The 24,327-nt window shown below is 37.2% G+C and overlaps 1 protein-coding gene across 5 annotated transcripts in view; it reads left to right on the plus strand.

Annotated features, from left to right (window-relative positions):
* The window catches only part of LOC150099987 (uncharacterized), a 167,144-nt gene that overhangs the window by 94,823 nt on the left and 47,994 nt on the right, over positions 1-24,327 (plus strand). For all 5 annotated transcript variants that reach the window (XM_090403008.1, XM_090403011.1, XM_090403009.1 and 2 more), the window contains exon 6: positions 21,399-21,484. In XM_090403008.1, the coding sequence (XP_090259134.1) occupies positions 21,399-21,484 (86 nt within the window). The remainder of the gene's footprint in view (positions 1-21,398; positions 21,485-24,327) is intronic.

Here is a 24,327-nt window from a genome sequence, read left to right on the forward strand (position 1 = left end):
TTATATGTCAGTATTTAAAAATCATATCAAAATTCAAATTATCCGTGTCTCACTCTAGTATTTGCCAATGATAATCTAATCTCACCACGAAGCGTAAATCCTTTGTGATTCTCACATAAACGGCATGCTTGAAACTTAGCTATTTCTCATTTGATGCTTTCAATATTTAAAATTATATTAATTGATAAATTAAAGAATTCAAAGTATCCCACAATTAATTGCATTGGACCAATTAAGATAAGCGCTGATGCACTATGCAGTCATATGGTCAAATTGACATGAAACATGCCAATTTCACATGTGGACACACCAGGGCTGGATTTAGACTTGCTGAGGCCCTAAGCTATACAAAACCCAGAGGCCTCCCCTACTGTTTTAAATTACATCAGCTGGTCTTTTTGTTTTTTTATTTGAGGCCCTGGCAGATTGCGAGGCCCTAAGCTGTAGCTTTTTTAGCTTATACGTAAATCCAGCACTGGGACACACGACGCCACTGATTACGGGGCAGAACAATTGGTTATTTTAAAAGAGCATAAAAGGATTAGAGATTTACATTTTAAAAAGCTAGCTAATTATATTTAGGATGTAATGTGCATTGTGTATTCAAATAAACACCAATTAGTGTAATGGTTTCTAAATAACTTAGGGAATTAAAACAACGTAGATCCGAGTATAAATTAAATAATACTTTAATAGATATTTCCGATATTTCGGCAATGTCTCATTGCCATTTTCTAAAGGAACTTAACAAAAGGCAGGAGCACAAACAAGCTCTAACAATATAGTAACTGGAAATGAAGATATGAAGCTATCTTTCTCCCAAAAATACATAAAGAAAATGTGCCATTACGTCCCATAGTGGATGGCATTGATTCCCCCACATACAAATTAGCTAAATATTTAGCCAAAGAGCTCACACACTATACTGGCAACACACCATCACACATAAAAAAACTCAGCCCACTTCAAAGCCAGCATAGAAAACCTTACACTCCAACACAATGACATAATGGTCAGCTTCGACGTCTCCTCCTTATTCACCAATGTCCCACTCAAGGAAACTTTAGAGCTAATCCAAGCTAAATTTTCTCCCGATATCTCAGCCCTATTTCAGTTCACAATGAACTCAGCTATTTCGTTTGGCAAGGAAAATTCTACAAACAAATAGAGGGGACAGCCATGGGCTCACCACTCTCCCCACCCTTAGCCAATTTCTTTATGGAGACCTTTGAGGAAAAAGCCTTAGCCTCTGCCCCACAAAAACCAACCATATGGCTTCGCTACGTTGATGTGTTCGCTATTTGGCCACATGGCTCTGAAACACTCCTCTCCTTCCTCACACACTTAAACAACCAACACGCCAGAATCAAGTTCACCCTGGAAAAAGAGGAAAACAACTGCCTCCCCTTCCTAGACACACTAGTCACCTGCCAGCCTGATGGAACTTTGGTTTTCTCAGTTTACAGAAAACCCACCCATACAGGCAGATACATCCACCAACAATCTCACCCCCCCCCTCACAACAACATGGAGTGGTAAAAACACTATACAACAGGGCTAAACTAATCTGTTCTAACGACATAGCCCTTAACACTGAACTAAATCACATCCTAAACACTTTCTCAGCCAATGGCTACCCCCCCCAAAAAATCCAAAAAATATTAAAACTTACAAACCACAGCCCCCCTCCTCCCCCCCCTCCACAAAAAAGATTACTCTAAATCCATCATCATTCCCTACATCCGAGGCATCTCAGAAAAAATTACCAAAATTCTAAAAAAACATGACCTCACCTCCTGTTACAGGCCTTACAGAAAATTGGCATCCCTTATCCGCTCTACCAAAGACCAACCACTTCCCCTAGACCTACCTGGTGTATACCAGGTCCCTTGCAGTTGTAAACTGTCGTACTTTGGCCAAACAGGCAGGACAGCGAATATCAGAATTTCTGAACACAAGGACTACATCCGGTTTTACAAATATAGCCATTCTGGTCTTGCAGACCATGCTCTGGATACTCGCCACAGAATACGGTGGAAGAAAGCAAAAATAATACACCGGAGCAAATATAAATTCGAAAGATTATTTATGGAATCAGCCTCTGCCCTAAGAAACTCTCCAAACCTCAACAAATTTGGTTGTATGCGACTGCCCCAAATTTGGGAGGCATACATCAGCAGACCTTCAGCCCAACGGCCAAGAATGCCTACCTAGCCCGCCAGAGGGCACCATCAGGACTTCTAGGAGAAAGATAGCTTCATATCTTCATTTCCAGTTACTATATTGTTAGAGCTTGTTTGTGCTCCTGCCTTTTGTTAAGTTCCTTTAGAAAATGGCAATGAGACATTGCCGAAATGTCGGAAATATCTATTAAAGTATTATTTAATTTATATTCGGATCTACGTTGTTTTAATTCCCTAAGTTATTTAGAAATGTATAACCAACGTATAAGCCTATCTACGAGAATCAACATAGTGTAATGGTTACAAAGCAGACAACTCACTGTTTCAACTCACTTGAGTGTTTCCAGACGAAAATTAATAATTTGTTGGGGGGGGGGGGAGAAATTCCTCATCATCATCAGTTTTCTGATATGTACCCTCCCAAGAAGTACATATCAGAAAACTGATAAAGATTACTATAACAGTGCTATATGAATAAGTTTACATTATTATTAATTTCCTATCAACAATTTTCCTCCAAATCAATCTATTACTTGAGCACTCCAGTATTGTCATATTTAACATTTCACTTCTAAGGCACTTCATTGTATTACATATCTGACTTGATCCAATGAGTCAATCCACTTAACCTTGGTCTTCCTCTGGGTCTCTTTCCTGCCATCTTGGCATCAAACACATGTTTTGGTAACTAACTTTTCTGCATCCATTCTATTTAAGTGGGCATACCACCTTAGATTAGCTCTGCTGACACATTCTTGAATGTTAATAATGTCAAGTTCCTTTCTAATATCTTCATTTTAAGTCTTCATATTAGCCTTTAGTTTAGTCTTTAGAACAGTGCTTTCCAAACTTTTCATGTTGGTGACACTTTTTAGACAAACATAATTTCGCGGCACAGTAATTCAATCTGATGTGCCTCTCATGGGTCACGTGGTCTGTATTAATGCAGACTGCTCAACAGTTGATTCTTGCGTAGTTTCCTCTATAGTCGATACATTTTGTTCATCACAAACGTCACCTTCAGCTTTTCTTTTATTAATTAGAAACTTATCCATTTTACGGGTAATTCAACACCAATTTGATAAATAAAACTGTGCGAATTTATTGTAAAGCTTTAACAGTAACTAAACATAAAATACGAGCACCAGCTCTTCGTTTATTCACGTGTTAGAATAAACATCAATAATAACATTTGTATGAATAAGTGGTGTGCTTTATTTTTATAGGCTTATTTTTATTTAAATATTTATTTTTATTTAAATAATAGATTTAAATAGGCTGTCGGTATGGGCAAAAGTTAATGGGTGTCAGTTTAATGTCGAGAAATGTAAAGTTGTGCATTATGGGACAAATAGATTACAAGCTGTGTATCACATTGATGGCACTGCACTCCAGGAAACAGATGAAGCTAGAGATTTAGGGGTGGTGGTAGACAGAGTTAAAGTTTAGAGGACATATTGCTAAGGTAGCTCATAAGCTTACTTAGCTATTGAAGAACATTAACAAGTAGAGGTGAAGTTGTTATCCCTCTTTATAAGGCCTTGATAAGCCCATATCTGGATTACTGTGCTCAAGTCTGGTCCCCCTGGTTTTCTTGGGAATGAGGAAGCAGTGAAGAGGATTCAAAGGTGAGTGACTTGTGGAATGTTCCCTATGAGGATAAATTGAAGTTGTGAGTGGATTGTAGAAGTTGGTCGATAGGAGAAAAAGAGGGGATATGATAGAAACATTTAAGTTGCTTACAGGGTTTTATAGAAGAGATGCAGGGGAAATGTTTCAGCACTTGTTCTGGTCCCTTTAGCACTTGGCTAGAGGGACCAGAACAAGGGGTCATCCCTGGAAGTTGAATAAAGGTGTGCTTGTAGGGCTGTGAGGACTAGATATTTTGCTTTGCCCTCACACTAGATGGCCTCAAACTCAGAGTTGTGGAGTGGAATGGTCTACCAGAGTCAGTTGTGAGTGCTTTGTCTGTTAACGGGTTCAAGAAGAGGTATGATAGATCAGTGGTTCTTAACCTTTTAGTATAAATTATATATTTAGTTTAATCCTTTATTCAAGTGTAAAGCCTGAAGTATCTTCAGGACTGGGACGACTCGTGGCAAAGGTGGACTAAGTTCTCATCACTTTCCTTAGTATCCCATAATGCAAAGCACATCTCCTTGCAGACATGTATAATGCTATGCATTATGGGAAGGGTCACTACTAAGACCGGTTTCGACCTTTATTGAGGTCTGTTCGGCAGGAGCCAGACCCAGAGGTGATACCAAAGTTGAAGCAATGCAGAACTCATATTTCCATATATCAGTTGCCAAAAAGTGTCACACCTTATTATTAAATTACTCTGGATTAGAGAAAGATGTTGGAAGTTTTTTCCCATTTGGTTAGAACTATAAATTATATCATCTCATCTCATCTTCTTTATACTCTCTTTTACCTGGCGGTGTTGAGGGTTTATTAATCATCAGACCTCAAACTGTTCACAGGATAAGGTGGTCAGCCCTATGCCCCGGTGTATCCTATGTCCTGTAGTGTTGAGTTCTCAAGGCTGGTTTGCCTGCTTTGCAGGATGAAAAATCCCAGGATAAACTGGGTAGGGAAAACCCTACAAGTTGCCGTACAACAGTTGTGACTATTCTAGCTAACTATTCTAGCTTGTTGCTTATAATTCATAACGGGCATCATCCATATGCAAATTGTATTCCTTCCACATCGTCCTTTTCTTACGAATCTCTTGCTTAATAAGAATTACACATCCATTTGACTCCTACTCTATTTATTCTTCGAACTCTCAGGACACAGTCTGATATCACATCATTTAATTATTGTTTAAATGCTTCCCATGCACTGTTGATATTCTTTCCATCTAGCAACCAATCCCATTCCACTGAACTCAGTATACTCCTCAGTTGGTCATAATTTCCTGCTTTGTAGTTCATCATGTAACCTTTTCTAAACGGAACATTCATAAACTTAGTCACTTCCCAAGTGAGTACTGCATGATCACTGTCACCAACCGGAGGCAGAAGAGTTGTCTTTAACTGAAATGCCCTCTGACGCTATAATCAAATCTAACACTCTTTGCCCTCAAGTTCCTTCTGTCACATGCTGCTTGAGGAAGTTGTCCCGCAACAGCTCAATAAATGCATTTTCATTCTTCTCACGAGATTCTACTGCCCAATTCTACTTACCCAATCAAGATAATTAAAGTCTCCCATTATGATTACTCTTTTCATGCTCATCTCTTCTATTTGGTGATGCATTTCTTCACCACTAGCAACCGATCCACCAAGTCTGTAACAACACCCCACTATGTAATTGATCTTGTTAGATTCCACCTCACACCAGATGGCCTCAAACTCAGTGCTCCCTGAAATATTGTTAGTAGTAGTATTACTACAATCATAGGTCTCAACTCTAACTGGATTCAAGTCATCCCATATCATTAGCAGAACATCTCCTCCTCTCTATCCTTCCTAAAAATACTGTACCTTTGACACTCGATACCAGTTAGTAGGTCTGATTCTCATAGCCAGGTTTCACTAATGCCTACAATCTGAGGTTGCAACATATTAACTAAGGCAACAAACTCTATCACTTTGTTTCTAATACTCCTAGCATTCATGTACAGACATAATAATCTACCTGTTTGTTCTTTTGTATTGTCTTGTCTGCAGTCTGTCTGACACAGTTGGACAACTTGTCCATCTTTATTCTTCTCTAATGCCTTATACTTGTAGACATCTTTGCACACATTTGGGTCTGAACCGGATGAACACAAACCCGAAATCGTTCTCTCCTTGTCAACATTTCCATGACAAAGCCTATTTGCATAATTAACACAGTTATATACCATTGTTTCTGTTACACTCACATTCACACCATTCCTCCCTTTATAATTTAGTTTCCCTGACTCTCTGTGTTAGGTTTCATACCAGTTATTAGTTTTTCTAGACTCCTGATACCAAATGCATTCAGGTGTAGGCTGTCCCTCTTATACAAATCCAGTCTTCCCTCAGACTCGCTTCACACATCCAAAAACTCGCATCCATTCCTTCTACATAGCCTATGCATTGGATCATTTGCACTTGGTCCTTTTTATCATAGCAAGATAAAATACTGACTATTTTCACTTTCTCACTCTTCACTCTCGCTTCTTCCAACAACCCTTTCATGTCCTCTCTCATACTGATCTTATCGTTGGTACCTACTACAACTAAGATTTCATTTACTTTTCTTTTCTGTTTTTGAATTGCTTGCATTATATTTTTAATTTTCGCTCCAGGAAAACTTGATGTTATAACTCACTCATCTATAGCATACTTTATTATAGAGTCACCATACCAAATAACTTCTTTCTTTTTACTAATAACGTCACTTACCTGATTTCCATTATTTCCTGACTTACCTGTTTCCTTGCTTTGTTGTTTCTTATTTTACTGTTCATTTTTCTTTTTCTTCCTATGCTCGATATGATAATTAATACTTATGAAATTGGCAGCGTACACTAGAAATATAAATTAAATCAACTTTACTATATACTTTCCAATATTTTGGCAATGTCACGTTGCCATCTTCATGGGAACTTAAGATAAAGACACTTGCACACAAGTACTACATAACAGCAAATGAGAAATGAAGCGAGGAAGCTACTGTTTTCCTAAAGTCCTGATGGTGCCCTCTGGTAGGCTATATTAGGTGTTCTTGGCCTTTGGGCTGAAGTTCTTCTGATGTATGTTTCCCAAATTTGGGGCAGTCTCATGCATCCAAATTTGTTGAGGTTTGGCATGTTCCTAATGGCTGAGACTGATTCCATGAATAGTCTTTCATATTTGAACTTGCTGCAGTGTATTACTGTGGCTTTCTTCCACCTTATTCTGTGGTTAGTATCCAGAGCATGGTCTGCAAATCCAGAGTGGCTGTACTGGTGAAATTGGATGTAGTCCTTGTGTTCTGGGATTCTGATATTTGCTGTCCTACCTGTTTGGCCAAAGTAGGACAATTTACAGCTGCAAGGGACCTGGTATACATCAGGTAGGTCTAGGGGAAGTGGTTGGTTTTTAGTGGAGCGGATAAGGGATGCCAATTTTCTGTATGTCTGTAACAAGAGGTCAAGTCATGTTTTTTTAGGATTTTGTTGATTTTTTCCGAGGTGCCCCGGATGTAGGGAATGGTGATGGATTTAGAATAATCTTTTTTTGTAAAGGGGGGGGTGTGTGGATAACTGGTTTTAGTATTTTTTGGATTTTTTTGGGGGGGTGGGGTAGCCATTGGCTGAGAAAGTGTTAAGGATGTGATTTAGTTCAGTGGTTAGGGCTTGGTCATTTGAACAGATTAGTTTAGCCCTGTTGAATAGTGTCTTAATAATTCCATATTGTTGGGGGGGGGGGGAGGATTGTTGGTGAATGTATCTGCCTGTATGGGTGGGTTTTCTATAAACTGAGAAAACCAAGGTACCATCAGGTTGGTGGGTGACTAGTGTGTCTAGGAAGGGGAAGCTATTGTTTTCCTCTTTTTCCAGGGTGAACTTGATTCTAGGGTGTTGGTTGTTTAAGCGTGTTAAGAAGGAGAGGAGTGTATCTGGGCCATGTGGCCAAATAGCGAACACATCATCAACGTAGTGAAGCCATATGGTAGGTTTTTGTGGGGCAGAGTTTAAGGCTTTTTCTTCAAAAGTCTCCATAAAGAAGTTGGCCAAGGGTGGAGAAAGTGGTGAACCCATGGCTGTCCCCTCTATCTGTTTGTAGAATTTTTCCTGCCAAACGAAATAGCCTGAGTTCATTGTGAACTGATATAGGGCTGAGATATCGGGAGGAAATTTAGCTTGGATTAGCTCTAAGGTTCTTTGAGGGGGACATTTGTGAATAAGGAGGAGACGTCAAAACTGACCATTATGTCATTATGTTGGGGTGTAAGGTTTTTTATACTGGCTTTGAAGTGGGCTAAGTTTTTTATGTGTGATGGTGTGTTGCCAGTATAGTGTGAGAGCGCTTAGGCTAAATATTTAGCTAGTTTGTAAGTGGGGGAATCAATGCCATCCACTATGGGATGTAATGGCACATTTTCTTTATGTATTTTTGGGAGCCCATATATATGGGGGGGGGGAGATCTAGAGTTATATGATTTTTTTTCTGTTAGTAATTTCCACAGGCCAAGAAGTGACCTTCTTAAGGAGCATATGGAGTTTTCTAATTTTTGAGTTGGTAGGATTGTATTCAATGGGGAGGTAAGTAGCTTGATCTAATAGTAAAGCCTGAAGCTTACCTGTGTAGTTGGTATGATTGAGTACACTGTCAATTCCTTAAGTATTGATTATCATCTTTAACCAGCGTATAAGCCTTTCTACAAGAATCTTCCTATGCTCATTTAACTGCCTCTCAACTTTTTGCAATTCCCGTGCTGTCTCTCTGATGATCTGCTTCAACTTTGCTATTTTGGCAGTTAATTCATTTTCATTAATCTCCTCCATGTGTACAATAACCTCGTTGGCAGAGCTAACCTTCTTGTTCTCACCTGCAGTGCTTTTTTTTAGCATTACATTTCTTACCCTTTTTTGGTGCCATTTTAAATGTAAATCAATAAAACCACTATATATATATAGTGGTTTTATGATTTCAAACAAGTTTTATGTTCGGTATTTTTCATCCAGGCTATTAGCTGTAAAAATATAGTCTATTGTAGGCTTCTTGGGTCTGAAGCCTGCTTGATCTTCTCCTGTTATTTTGTTCATTAAAGTTTGGATTCTGTTTTGTATAATGCATGTGAAGATTTTATAGCTATGACTTTGCAGTGTTATGGGTCTACTTTTTCCCACCTTCGTGTATCTCCGTTTTTTGATTAAAATACATTATATAGTTTTTGGTTAAAAAGTTCAACAGGAAATTGCTAGCATATTTCTGCATTCAGTAGGAAGCCCAAATGAACCTATCTAAACCAACCATTGGTTTAGATAGGTTCATTTGGTTTGTTGAAAGTTTTTTTCACTTGGTTATACTATAAATTAAAGATGCCAAGAAATTCTATTCTTGGTTTAATCCTTTGTCCAAGTGTAAGCAAACAATGTCAGAACTGATCTGGTGGTGAGCCTTTCCATAATGCATTGCATCATACACATCTGAAAAGGTGTGCGCTTTCATTATGGGATACTAAGGCCATTAATGTGAAGTCATTAGCCTCTATATACAAGTGGTCCATTTACTTGTTATCATTTTAATAAAATATATATACAAGTGGTCCAGTCATGAAGATACTTTTCATGCAAACATTCTTTACTTACACTTGGATGAAGGATTAAAACAAGAATTTAATTTCTTTGCAACTTTAATTTATTTGGTTTATTACATTCAATATTTCTTCTTTTATTATAGATAGTGCTTTTTTTTCTTTTTTTTTTTTTTCTTTTGTGTTTTTCCAGTCTTCTCTCTTTAATTCTTTTATAATTTTATATACACTCATGCTATATCATTATTTTTATTTGATCTTCACATGTTTTTGCTTTTTCTTTCAACAAAGCATTTTTGGAAAATCTGCACATTTTTTTTTCTGTCATTTATAAAGCTTATTTTCTCTGTTGAAAGATTTTTTGCAAATCTTTTTTTCTTCTAAGGTTTCCAAAATTTCTGTGGTTATCTACTCATTATTTTCTCTAATTGTTGTTTCAAGTGTTTATCTTGCAGCATTTACCATAACTGCCCTGCCCTGTTTCCATGTATTTTCTACATTGTCAAAGGTTATTTTCTTTAACTCTTCTTGTTTTGTGTAGTTATATCTTGCAGTTTTGTGATGATAAAAGTATTGTATAGGATCTTTGGTTTGCTATAAATAAATAAAATTTAAAAAATCAGCTAGCATTATGACGTCATACTGGCTGTTTTGGTGGACTGTGATCAGATAAAGAATAGGAAAGCTGGTTATAAGCTTACCATGTTGTTGGCTAGATATTAGTCTGGTTGGTTTGAGAAAAACAGGGGAAGCCGTTTATTTTATGTAATTGCCAAGAGGGCAAGATTACATTTGGTCTTTGCATATTTATTGTATATTAACTAGTTCTTATTGCTAGAGATTCTGAGCACCATAACTGCTGGTTTTCATTTTCTTGGAAATCAATAATGTGAGGACCTTCTGAGTATCAGATGTATTATTAGTTATATGACTTAGAGATATCTCAGTAGTGGAATTTTTGTTGACATTGGTAGTGCTCAGTGTTTTGTATGATGCAAATAATCAGGTATAGGGATATTGCAATCTTAGTAATGTTCAGTTAAATATTATTTCAAAGAATGAATGATGAATCTAACATAACAGTTATTACATTCAGGCTGGTAGTTAAATTTATAAACATTATGCCATAGTAATACATCAATCTGTGTTATTGTGGTTTTATGTTTTAGTAAGTTTTTAATTTTAGTGGTGATAAAGATAACACATCTTCAAATATTCAAATTACAAAATTGTCTTTTGCCACCACCACTAATAAATTACATTTTTGGCTTGTTTTTAAAATTCTTATCTAAATAGCACCATCATCCTGATCTTCATATTATACAGGTAGATTTTGTTTTATTATTTAAACTTTTAATTTCAACTTAATAAATAACCCATTAAAGTAAAGTCTATTGGTTAAAAAAAAAAAGGGGCCATTTCATTAACATAAAACTTGACTGCATCAGTCCACCTGGATCTTGTTCTTCCTCTGAGTCTTTTTCCTACCATCTTGGCATCAGACACCTACTTTGTTAATCTTTCCTTTCCTGTTCTGTGTTAAATGACCATACTATTTGAAATTAGTTCTGTTTACACATTCCTGAATGCTATAACAACATTTAGGAATGTCAAGTTTCTTCTTAGTATATTCATTTTTAATATAATTCTGTCATTGATGCCATTCATGCTCCTTATTTTTCTCAGAACTCTCATAGACTATGGTCTCCATTCTTTGATCAACAGCTTTTACTTCTAACCCAACTCTTAGATCCATAAGTTAAAATTGGTTTGAACATTATCTTGTATAATTTTGTAGTGTTTTTAATAATTTCTCTCTTATTCCATTATGGCGGGAAGACAGCTGAATAAGTTTATATTTATTCTGTTATCAATTTAATTTGCCATCTTTGCTAAAAATATGCCTAAAAGCTGAAATGTAGGCTCTATATTCAGAATGTATTTGAAGTTTTTCTCTTGCCTATTTTTTTTTATTTTGGAATTTTTATTGCTGATTTTTGTGCCATAATTGTTACAGAAGTTATTCAATTTAGTTGAAAGATTTTGCAAACTGGTACTGAATTTATTTGGGGTATAATATCATCTGCATAAAGTAATGAGTTGAGCTTAATGTCTCCAGTTTTGATATTGAGCCTCATTTTTTTTAATCATGTGATCCATGTAGATGATGAATAACAGTGGAGATGTGTGCACTCTTCTCTTACACCTGATTTTATACCTCGGTAATGCCAACATGAGTTTTCATCTTGTCACATCATTGTCTTTTAGTTTAAGCTGATACAAAAACCAGTTTGGTTGACTAAATCCCAAATTGTCTGCCCTTATTTGTTCAATACCCTAGTAGGCACCTAATAATTGGGAAAACACCAGGAGAAGGTGAGGATTGAACATGAGGTCAGAAGTCCTAGTAGGTTCTGGATTTCAGGAAGCAGTTTTAGTGATTTTTGGTTTATTTATTTGTGACAGAAACATTTCAGTTCTGAATTGTTTCAGATTGAATGTTTATGGCTTAGAAAAGAAATTAAAGAATTCTAAACAAGAAACAGCATGCATTCTCGGTTATAATAAATTGCTTGATATATTGTTAATAAGTAAGGCTTATAAGTTTCTTTCTTGGGAGTGATATGGATGTGATCCATTTCACTCTCAAGAGATCCATAGGAGAGGATGATGAGGAAGGAATACTGCATCAATAATGATGAGAGGAGTTAAGAAATAGATTATTATTATTATTAATACTGCACGGATACTTCCATGAAGTCCTAAGACTTGTTGTGGAGACCCAAACTATCAACACAATACCTCTCCTTGAAACCATTGATAGACAAAGCACGTACAACTGATTCAGGAAACCCATTCCATTCATTCATTCACCATTCTCAAAGCGAAAAATCTAGTCATGCCCTGCTGACCACACTATTACCCAACTTTCAGGGATGACTTCTTGTTCTGCCCTCTCTAACCAAGTACTGAAACATTTCCCCTGCATCAATCCTATAAAATCTTTTTTGCTATCAACCAACTTTTGCAATTCACAACCCTCAATCTGTCCTCATAGGGATTCACAGATCACTTACCATATTGGTTATTTGCCTCTGGATCTTCTCCACCACTTCCTCATTCTCAAACCCAGGTGATCAGACCTAAGCACAGTAATCTAGATCTTGTCATATCAAGAGTTTATAAAGAGGAATGATAACTCCCTTATCTCTGCTTGTTGGTGTGTTCTTCAATAATCAAGTAATCCTGTGAACTACTCTGGCTACTTTAGCAATATGCCTTCTAAACTTCAACTCTCTAATACTACATCCAAATCCCTAACTTCATCAATTTCCTGGAATACAGTTCTTTTAGTGTGGTACACAGCTTGTAATCTTTGTATCCCAAAATGTATAACTTCACACTTTTCCACATGCCTATTGGAGATGGTGGCTTAATTTTTTTTTTTTTTTTTTTTACATTAGAGGACGCCAAAATAGGACTCTAGATCTTTTGTCCATTGCAATTGTATTGTTTCACTTACTCACTGTCACGTGTTCAAGTGTGTTGTGCTCTGATGATGTTGATTTGAAATTCAGTAAAATATAAGTAGTTAATAAAACATCTTTTAATTAATACCATTGTTAATACTGTTAAAAATTAAGTCATGAATAACCGTCAACACCTAAGCTTATCTGTTAGATTGATGATTCTGTACAGAGAAGATATTGTATTATTATTATGTGACACCTCCAGGGAGTCCAAAGACTCATTGAGGGAGGGCACCTACTTTATAGCTCTCTGTCTCCACCAACTACAACGAACCGCAACTGCACCAATGGCATCTACTGCCCACCACTACTATTATTTTCACAAACAATCACAAACATCCATGCCCATGGCGGGATTCGAACCTACAGCCTTTTGGCTGGAGAGCAGATATGCTAACCACTCGGTCAACCAGGCCAGTATACAAAGCATGACAATTCGATAAGTTGAAACTGAAATTGTCCAGAAAATTGAACAGGTTAGCCTTCCTTAAATGATGCCACGACAGCGATATCATATTCCAGCTTTTCTCAAATTTAAAGAAAAGTTACAATTGGCAAAGGCACATTGTATTTATTGACAGGCGAGTTTAGCGCTTCTCCGAGAACAAATCGCCACTATTCACATAGAGCTTAGTAAGTTAAACAGCTCTATCACTGCTCTACAAGAAGAACTAATCAATGTGTTAAATCCTGAAATGCGGACTGTCCTACATCACATCTCCGAAGTTGCAGCAAAAAAAAAAGAATTTACAAAAGTTAAAAGCAGACACCTGAAGAAATATGAACTCCTACAACAGCGCTAACATACCAAGTTCCGACTGCAGCTTCGACAAGGCCGCATGGTCGTAAACCTATCATCTGAAATACTCACTGAAGAAGCCAAGATTGCTCTCAGTCTTGGACATAACTTTGCCATCACAGCCAAACAAATTCCAAAATTAGAAATCATGATGAAGGTAGAACGGGGCATCTATGATCTTCCACCGGCAATGACCAATAATGTGCATTTAGATATAGCAAGTATTCTAAACAAAGCTAAAACCACCAAAATGCAATATACCATGTAATGAAATAACTGCCTTAAAAAAGTTATATAAGAATAATAATATTATTATTACAAAAGCCGATAAAGGAAATATAATAACAGTTATCATGGAAATCGTTAAGATTATAAACCGAAAAATGCAAGATCTCCTATGTGACAGTTCCACATACCAAATTATAGATCGAGATCCCACTATGTCTCAAAGAAAAAAGTCCGACAATTGCGAAAAAAAAAAAAAAAAAAAAAAAGTGACTTCCTTAGGCTAAAGAAATCATCAAAAAAATAAAACCAGTTCATGTTAAACCACCGATATTTATGGATTACCAAAAATCCACAAACCTAATATCCCCCTACACCCCCAACGTATAAACTAGCCCAACAGTTAACCAAATCGCTTGCTCCCCTTACTGGCAACTCCTCTACTTTTGTAAAAAATTCAAACATAATGGTTAGTTTTGATGTGACCTCTTTATTTGCCAATGTACCACTTATAAACACTCTTGATTTGATCAAGTCTAAATTTTTCCCTGATATTTTTGGATTATTCAAATTTATTATGTATACAGGTTACTTTACATGGGGAGGAAAAATCTACAAACAGATTAATGGTACTGCTATGCCCCCCTCCCCCCTTTAGCTAACTTTTACATGGAACACTTTGAAAACAAAGTACTTACCACAGCTACATACAAGCTACTAGTGTGGTTACGCTATGTAGATGTGTTTGCCATTTGGCCCCGAACAAGACACTTTGGATGTGGTTGCCACCTACCTAAACAGTCAACACCCCAACTTCACAGTAGAAAAAGAATCTAATAACTGTTTACCATTTCTTGACACATTAGTCGGCTGCCTTTCAAATGGATCACTATCTTTTTCCATTTACAGAAAGCCAACACACAGGAGGATACCTACATAAACAATCGTATCATCATCATCCAGTCCAACAGTATGACATTTTAAAACACTTGCACAAAGAGCCAGAGCCATTTGTTCTAATGATACAGCTCTGACCACAGAACTCAAATATCTGTGCCATACTTTCTTAGCTAATGGCTACAATTCCTACAAAATAGATAAAATACTACACAGCTCCATTACTCCTCCCTCCCCTAATACACAGGAACACAACATGACCATCTCTATTCCCTATGTCAGAGATACATCAGAAAAGATAGTGTTAAGTCATTGGTTTTCTATAATTTTGCTACTATTATCTTTCCTGTGCCAACTAAGAATAAATCTCTGAACTATCTCTCTGGGACCCGTTTCACTTTTCAAGCTCTGACGATATTTGTTTGTTTTAGCTGTGCCAGTCAGAGCTTTAGGACAGAAAATTCTTGTCCAAAGAACTCTTCCCGCAGGTCAAGTGTTACCTAACCTTATTTAAAAGAATTAAGTAGCGTGAAGCAATCTTAGCATACAGTCATGGCCTAAACTGCTCTTAACTTCCTTTATATTCCCCTTATGCATAGGTCCGTGGTTTTATGAATGGTAAAATCAGTCTCATGCTCAGATAAAACTCAGGCTTACATATAAAAACATGTTTATTAAATGGTCAAAGAGATTACAATTAAGTTTAACATGTCAAAGGCTAATCACATATTATCATTTCTATATCACTAGTTAAGCAAGTAAGAAATGTTCAAACTGACAAGTTTGCTATTCACATTTCATGGGTAAATTAAATTCACACATAGTACAAAACATAAGTCAACGTCTAAACTAAATTTTCTGTCATTTTACTCCTTCACATTAGATTAGAAACTGCACAATCATAAGTTCTCAGACTACCAGTCCAAATACAGTCAATAAATCAATGCACATGGTCACTATAATGTTCTCTTTCCTCCTAGTCAAAATTCTTGTTCCTTCTTTCATCTAAAACTAATTATTACATAGGTGGAAGAAAAGGTTTTAGTACTTTACCACCTTGACATGATGATATCGTAATTCTTTCTTCCATCCTTTGTTTGGGGATATCTTTCTGCCATGGTAGGTTTCCGCTACGCGGAAATCACGTGCCAGTCACAAATGGGGCATTTTTCTTTGCTCTGGATACACGCTCATCTCATGGTTTGCTGTCGTTAGCTCAACCGCCATCAAAAGGGAATCCTTTGCTATCTCACATCGGTAAAACCTTTACCGATGGCCCGAATTAGAAAACTGCCGTCATCTCGCATATAGGCTTGTCCGACTCGCATCAGTCAGCAACGCGGAAAGGTTGCAGCTTGTCGTTGTCGATCTTCCTTCCGATCATCAACATTGCTGGTCCGCACGAGAACACAGGAACAGGCAACAACAAGAAGGTAAAAAAAAAAAACAAGACAGAGAGGGAGAGATTCAAACATGCCTGAACTCGCTTTTATCCTTCTTCATAGCGTCCTCTTTCTGCCTTTGAATCTTATTCACGGCACCTCCCTATTCACTCTTACGAAGTGGTGTCACATTTCTGCTCCTCGATGAGCACTCTTTTCGTGGAACGCGAATTCCATTCGCTTTCCACGAACACCTCTGCCTCAGGGTTTACATCATCGGCAGAGGTCAGTAAGCAACCTTTGAACTTTTGTTAGCACTTAGATACATGTTCTTGTATAGAGCATAATTTAACATTAAAGCTTTAAACAATACATTTATGTTTAGATATGCAATTTTTTTAATTTTCATTTTTCTAAAGAAAATGTGACATGTTCTCTCATATAATATTCTTACTTTGCCAACAGTACAAGTATTTTCTTACTTAGTATTGTGTTTTAGTTAAATCTTGAATGAATGATTTTTTTCTTGAAAGAGTCCTCGTTCAATATCTAACAATAACCAAAGTACCAATGAAACATGGTCTAAGCACCACTTTCAAACCTCATGTCAAACTAGTAGCTATGATCCGCTCGCCTAAGGATAAACTTCACCCTTTAGCACACCCAGGAGTGCATGAATTCCATGTGACTGTGACTTAATGGTTAGAATATTGCCCTCCAAATTATTTCTTATATTATTTACTTTCTTATATGTTACTTTTTTGGTATCTGTCCATCAGTCATCCATTTACCCATATCACCAATTTCGTATCCATCCTCATTTGTTTGTGTAATAGAGTTCCATGTAGTATCATGTCACGGCTTTGCAAAATCCAGCAGTATCATCATGTAGCCATTCGCTTTATCCAACTCAGCTTGATACCCTATTATAAGTAGATTACTAAGGTATGACTTACCCTCCTCATACAGTATCATATTCTTATGCGCCCATTCCTGAATTCTTTTTTCAACCAACTTTTCCACTGCTTTTACCACCACTCCTGAGATACCAATTGGTCTACCACAGACTTAGATCCTTCTTTATGCAAAGGAATTATTTTGCCTTTCTTCCACTCTCTTGGGACTTTGTCAGAGCTGAGACTGAGACTTGAATTAAACAGATTAGCCAAAGGCATCACGAAGTTTCCTTGCGCATTCTCTTAAAATGCAAGCCAATATCTCATCCAGTTCTACAACTGTATTTGCATTCAGATTCTGCAATATTATTATTATTATTATTATTACGGGCAACTCCAAGGAGTCCTTAGACTCATCGAGGGAAGCCTAACATCATGTCAAGAACAACTATTCAACATTCACACAGTATCTATTATACTTCACCTTGAACTCATTCACAGTCATGGCGCCCACAACAGACTCTGGCAGCTTATTCCACTCATTCACCACTCTCCAAGTAAAAAACCTAGCTTTAACACCTTTGCTAACCACACTCTTGCCCAGTTTCCATGGATGGCCCCTAGTCCTCCCACCACCAGTCCTGTTCTCAAAAATATCTTCTGAATTAATCTTATAGAAAACCTTCAGTAATTTGAATGTCTCAATCATATCGCCCCTCTTCTGCCTATCAACCAATTTCTGCAACCCACAAATCTTCAACCTGTTCGCATAAGGTTCATTCCATAGACCTGCTATCATCTTGGTCACTCATCTCTGGATCTTCTCCACCTCCTCTCCATCAAGAAGAAACCCTGGCACCCAAATCTGGGCACAATAGTCCAGATGGGGTCATATCAAGGCTTGATACAGAGGAACAGTAACTTGCTTGTCTCTGCTCGTCAAAGTATTCTTCAGTAACCAAGTGATTTGATGAGCCTATTTAGCCACTTTTGCAATGTGCCCCCTAAACTTCAACTCCCTATCCACCAATACTCCCAAATCCCTGGCCTCGTCAATCTCCTGGAGTACAGTTCCACCAATGTGGTATACTGCTGCTAATCTTTTCACCCCAAAATGCATAACCTTACGTTTTGCCACATTAAATTCACATCCATTCTCCTTAGCCCAGTCCTCCAAAGTATCCAAATCATTCTGCAAAATTTTGACATCCTGTGCATTCACTATTGTTCTACCCAACTTTGCAGTTCCTCGCAGATCCTGAACAAATGAACAGTTCCTCGCAGATCCTTTCCTATATTATTAATGAACAAATTAAACAGTAGTGGTCCAAGAACAGAATCCTGCGGCACACCACTACTCACAGGCCATCTTTTGGACTCTACTCCTGAATAAACTACTCTCTGATATCTCTCCATCAACCACCCTCCTATCCATCTCACCAACCCTATATCCAATATACTAAGTACATCCAATTTTTCAACCTTTTTCATTAGTCCCTGTCACCTCCTTCATAACAGTATCTTCACTTGATGGTATCCTCTTGCAATATGATCACTCAATACCTCAACAATTTTATCTGCCTCTGTTACCTGTCTACAATCTGCACTCATTACAGTTATCTTTCTATAGTCATTCTTCCTCCTACTTGCTACATAATGAAAAACTTTTTAATTCTTTCACCTGTTTGGCTAATTTCTTCTCATAATCTGATTTTGCTTTACTTATCATGCTTGTTACCCTTCTTCTGTACAAGGATCTTGCCTGATTCTTGTACTGTTCATGAGTTAGCTGATCACCTTTCTCCTTACCCTTCACAACATTTTCTTTGTTTGCAGTTCGTGCTTAATGATACTATTTATCGATCTGACACTTATCCGATTTACCCTCTTGACCATGGGTATACAGAATGATATTGCTTCCTCCAGATACCCTACCCCTTGACCTATTCCTCATGCCCTGTGAATATCCTTTCTTGCAGATCTTTATGCCATGGTGCTATTTCAAGCTGCCTCCAAAGTGTTTCATAACCATGTACCTTGTAGTTCCACTTATACCCCTTCTTAAGTGGAATTTCCATGTTTTGCTACCTCTCGAGTCAAGATCATTTTCATTGATCATTTTCTCCAGTCAAAGGCAATGTAGCTGTCTAAGTTATGATTGCCTCATCATCTGATTCTGTAACAAGATCCAACACTCTTGTACCTTGAGTCCCCTCCATCACATTCTGTTTCAAGTCATTATCTCTTAGTAAGTATATAAATTCCATTTCCTTCCTGCCATGTGATCTTTCCTCCTACCAATCTGTCTACAAAGTTGAAGTCCCTCATAATAATTACTCGACTCGTTCATTGTACTAATCTGCTTGTGAATGTCTTCCATATCATCCCTGACCTATAGCAACAACCAATTTTATATTTTGTCCTATTGGCCTCGATCTCACACCAGATTGCTAATATTAAAGTGCAGGATCAGCAAAGTTACAAGTATTGCATGAAAGCTAAGTTGGAATATGAAAAGAAATTAACTGCACAGACTAAATGCAACCTAAAAGAATATATTGCAGAAGTTGTTAAAGATTTCCATACATAAATGGGATCACAGAGCTGGAGTTTGCAAGGAACAGTATTTGTTTATAAAAAAGAGAGGTCATTTCTCAGCAATTTCCTCGTTTCATATTGTTATGGCTGAGGCAGATAAAAAGGAATAGTTATGTAATGATACTGTTTGACTTTGCTAACACACAAAAGGCTGTTGCATAAATTTAAGGATATGGGATTACAGTATGAACTGTTGACTTGGATAAGCAGGTAGCTAATTGACAAGTATCAATGGTATGTGGGAGTGTGAATTTGCCAGAATTCAGATGACCATTGGTTCATTGTTCAATTCATACATTAATGATATTGATAAGCATCAGACAAAGAGAGAGATGCACAGATAGGTGGGCAATCAAGGATGCTACTAATATATAGCACTTACAGAATGATTTGAATAAGCTACAGGCAACGGGCAAATGATATTCTCAGTTTAGTGATAGCAATTTTAAAGTTATGCACTTTGTTATGAGATTTCCAGTGGCATATTATGGTGGGATTATGCTACAAGGAAGTGATGAAGCTAGATATCTTGGAGATATGATTGATAGGAATTTGAAGTTCAAACGTTGCATAGTAAAAATTGCAGATACAATTCAGATGACGATTGTAATGCTGCTAACTTTGACATGTGAGGGAAAGGAAGTCATTATCGATCAGCTAACGCCTTTTTATTCCCGTATATATAGGGAGTAGGCGAGGCCGTTTTTAGCCCTATCTAACTTTGGAGACTGAGTGGGCAGTTCAATCGTTTACTGGTACCCAATCAGAGATAGCTGGCCCAAGGCTATCATAAGTGGCATGCAGTGAAGAGTGACGGCTCAACGAGTGCCGCCATCTTGTGGTCCCTAACACTCGTATTTAATGTCTGAAATAATGTGGGTTCTACGGTCGATTTTCTTGAGTTTACGGGATGAAAAACCCGAGTTTCTGGCAGAAAAAACCCGCTTGCCCGTGCCAGAGATTGACTAACTCGGGAACCAATCGAAAAAAGGCTTAGAAAAATTTCCTCTAGTCGCCGACTAGACTCGAAATCAAGTTCTTCCTTCGTGCGGCTAAGTGCCGTGGTGTGCAAACGCCACATCCACTGAGCTACACAGGCTCCTGGAAGTCATTATGTCTCTTTATAAGGCTTTGATACATTTACACCTTGACCACCCTTTCCACAGTTTCTTTATCTCCTCAGAACTCAGGAGACCAAATATGCATTTCATAATCTCAACAATATTGGAATTATGGAATGCATATTATGAGGATAGAGTGAGAACATGGACTGCAGACTCTGGTAATCAGAATAAACAAAGGCAAGTATTATTAAATATTGGTTGGTGAAATTTTTCCTTCTATGGAAGGAGAGTTGACTTCAAGATGGCATCTGTGGAAGTTTGTGTGCAGTTAAGAAAGTGGTGAGAGCTAGATTCCCTGTTCCAATCGCTCACTGCTTTGTGAGTGAGGAGAACAGTTTGCTTATTGAAGTGCTGAGTGTATCTAATGGGAATGAGTTTAAAAGAAGGTATGATAGCTGGTGTAGGTGATGAATAGTTTCCCTTAATGAGTCTTTGATTCCATAAAAGCCTCTGATGATATTTATACTTTCAGTTCTTTAAATATGTTATAAATGTTTTAGTAATCAGCTGTGGTGATGTTAATTTAGTTTTAAAAAATTCTTAAAGGAGAAATAGCTGGAACAATTCATAGGAGGCTTCTTGATGAATACCAAATTTACCTACAACCAGGAGCAGCTTTAGTTTTGAAGCAGGTTTGTATTCATATATCTATTATTGTTAAATCAGTTTTCAAATAAATTGGTTAAGAAGTTCAAAAGTACTATTTTTCTGTGTATAAGACAAAAGTTTTTTCTAATATTTTTAGACCAAAAATTGGGGGGCATCTTATACTCGGGGGGGAGAGCAACCGGTTGAGAGACCTGCGGTTGCCCTGGCGAAACTGCCGGTACCTTGTCTCCGTGAACAGGTTTCAGCTAATCACTAGCCTTTGTTAACTCTGTCAATTGACGTCATTAACGGCTGATTCTGAATAACTCTGAAAGCATTCATACATCTGCAACTTGTTGGTGGGGTAAGTTAATGAATTAACAATATTTTGAGCACTAGCCCGTAAAAATGTCCGAAAATAAAAACCGATTGTCATATTCTTCAAAAATCAAGTTAAAAGTCATCAAATATGCAAAAGAACATGGAAATAAAGCTTCAGAGAGACGATTTGGACCTCCTCCTCCTCCCACTGAGAGTATGATTAGACAGTGGAGAAAACAGGAAGAACAACTACTCAAGATGCCAAAAAAAAGAAGAGGGCCAAATGGCCAAACTTGGAGCAGAGGCTTAAGACTTAGATTATGGAGCAGCACCAGAGTGGGATATGTGTGTCAACCAAGCTTATTCAATATGAGGCAAAAAGGTTTGCAAGAGAAATGAACATTGTTGATTTCACAGGAAAAGCAAAATGGTGCTTCACTTTCATGAGGAAAGAAGGGCTGGCCATGAGAACACAAACCAAGTTAGCCCAGAAAATGCCACCAGCTTATGAGGATAAAATCCAATAATTTTACTCCTGTGTCATGAAACTTCAGAAAAAAATATGCTTTTGAACTAAGTCAGATTGCAAACATGGGGATGAGGCGACTCAATTTTGATGTGCCCTCCAACAGAACCGTTGATATGAAAGGGAGCAAAACAAGTGGTCATGAAAAGACACACTATATTGCTGTCCTTTCACGCTGTGTAGACGGTACCAAACTGCCTCCTGTGCTCATTATTAAGAGGAAAACGTATATCCTTAAAAGAGCATACTACCTGGCATTCTTGTCCAATTTCAAGAGAACGGCTGGATGAATGAAGAGATCATGGCTATTTGGTTCCAAGCACATTTAACAGAAAAGACAAAAAAGGGTTGCAGTGGATTTGCAAACACAGCTAGCAGTTATTCCAGGTGGACTTAGAGGTCAGCTACAGCTACTAGATATTTCTATCAACAAGCCCTTCAAAGCTCTGATGAAACAAGAATGGAATAAATGGATGCAAAAAGCAGGTAATAACTTGACACTGACAGGAAGAGTGAAAAAACCAACCATTACCGAGGTATGCAAATAGGTCCTAAACTCATGGAATGGAGTCAAGCAAGAGGTGGTTGTGAAATCCTTCAAGAAATGTGGAATCAGCAATGCCATGGATGGAACTGAGGATGATCTCATATATATAGATGACTCAGAAGAGGTTGAAGAAAGTGATATGTCTGGAACTAATAGTGATGAAGAAAGTGATATGTCTGGAACTAATAGTGATGAAGAAAATGATATGCCTGGAACTGAGATTGATGCATAATTTCTTAGTATGTATCTTAAAAATGTTACCTAATTACTAAATATACTTTGACTATTTAAAAAAATAATGAATGTGTTCTGTTTTATGTTTAAAATATTGATTTCTTAATTTTGGGTTCGAAAAAGTAGGGTTTGTCTTATACATGGAAAAATACGGTAATTTACTAAAAGTAGGGTAATATAATTTAAATACTGTGATAGTGTTACTCTAATATTTATACATAAGCTACTCTAAAGGTTGATTGAATCTGATAATTTTTTAAAACTTATTGAATCTAGATGATTATCTTTCATTTATGAATGGTTTGTTACCTGAAACCAAGAATGGCTGAGAGAGTGCTTTGGAAATGTTTTGTTAGTCAGTGCAAAAAATGAGAGTTGTGTCAAAAGTGGGAAGAAATGAATGACAGTCTATGAAATACAAATGGGAGTATGAAGGATGCAGATGAAAGTGATAACATGGATGATGAGGTGACAGTGTGAAGAGAAATGGCACACTTATGCAGATTCCTTCATGACAGAATGTGAGCTCAAGCAACTGGAGAAATCATTTGTTGTATAATGAATCTGTGGAACATACACACGTAACCACAGTAATAAGATTTTTTTAATAAGTAAATATTTCGTCCTAAGTATCATAGGACATCTTCAGTACAGTTAATTCAAACAATACTAGGAATTAACAGTTAGGGTGCATGCTTACAATGGAATCCCTCTATGCATGCAGTAGCGTGTTATAGAAATAAATTAAAATATATCTTTAAAAAAAAAACATGATTACATTAAAATTGAGATAACATATAAAATTACGTTACACAATTTAGGATGACAATTTCCCAGACTTTAGGGATAGTAAGAACATCATTACGGTTCAAATTAGGTCCATGATGTAGGACTTCAGCACTTACTTTATATAAATGTTCATGTTTATATGAAGATCAATGTAGAAGTTTGGTTTTTTTTGAATGGATCCTATGGTTTGGGTTTTCAATTCCATATTGTACAAGGCCAGATTTCTGCAGTTTGATGAGACGAATATGTTCTTGATGTTCAGAAATGCATTTGTTGATGGATCTACCTGTCTGTCCATAGTAGGACAATTTACAGGAGCATGGGACCTCATACATCCCCAGGTAGCATAGGAGGTGAAAGTTTGTCTTCAGGAGAAGGTAACCAATTGTGGATTTTGTTGAATGGTTTGTAGGTAGCAGCCAGTTTATATTTCTTCAAGATTTTTGAAAGACGTTCGGAGATGCCTTTGA

Source organism: Typopeltis vanoorti, chromosome 13 (assembly GCF_054136105.1).
Source record: "Typopeltis vanoorti isolate ZY-2024b chromosome 13, IOZ_Tvanoo_1.0, whole genome shotgun sequence".
Lineage (NCBI taxonomy): Eukaryota > Metazoa > Arthropoda > Arachnida > Uropygi > Thelyphonidae > Typopeltis > Typopeltis vanoorti.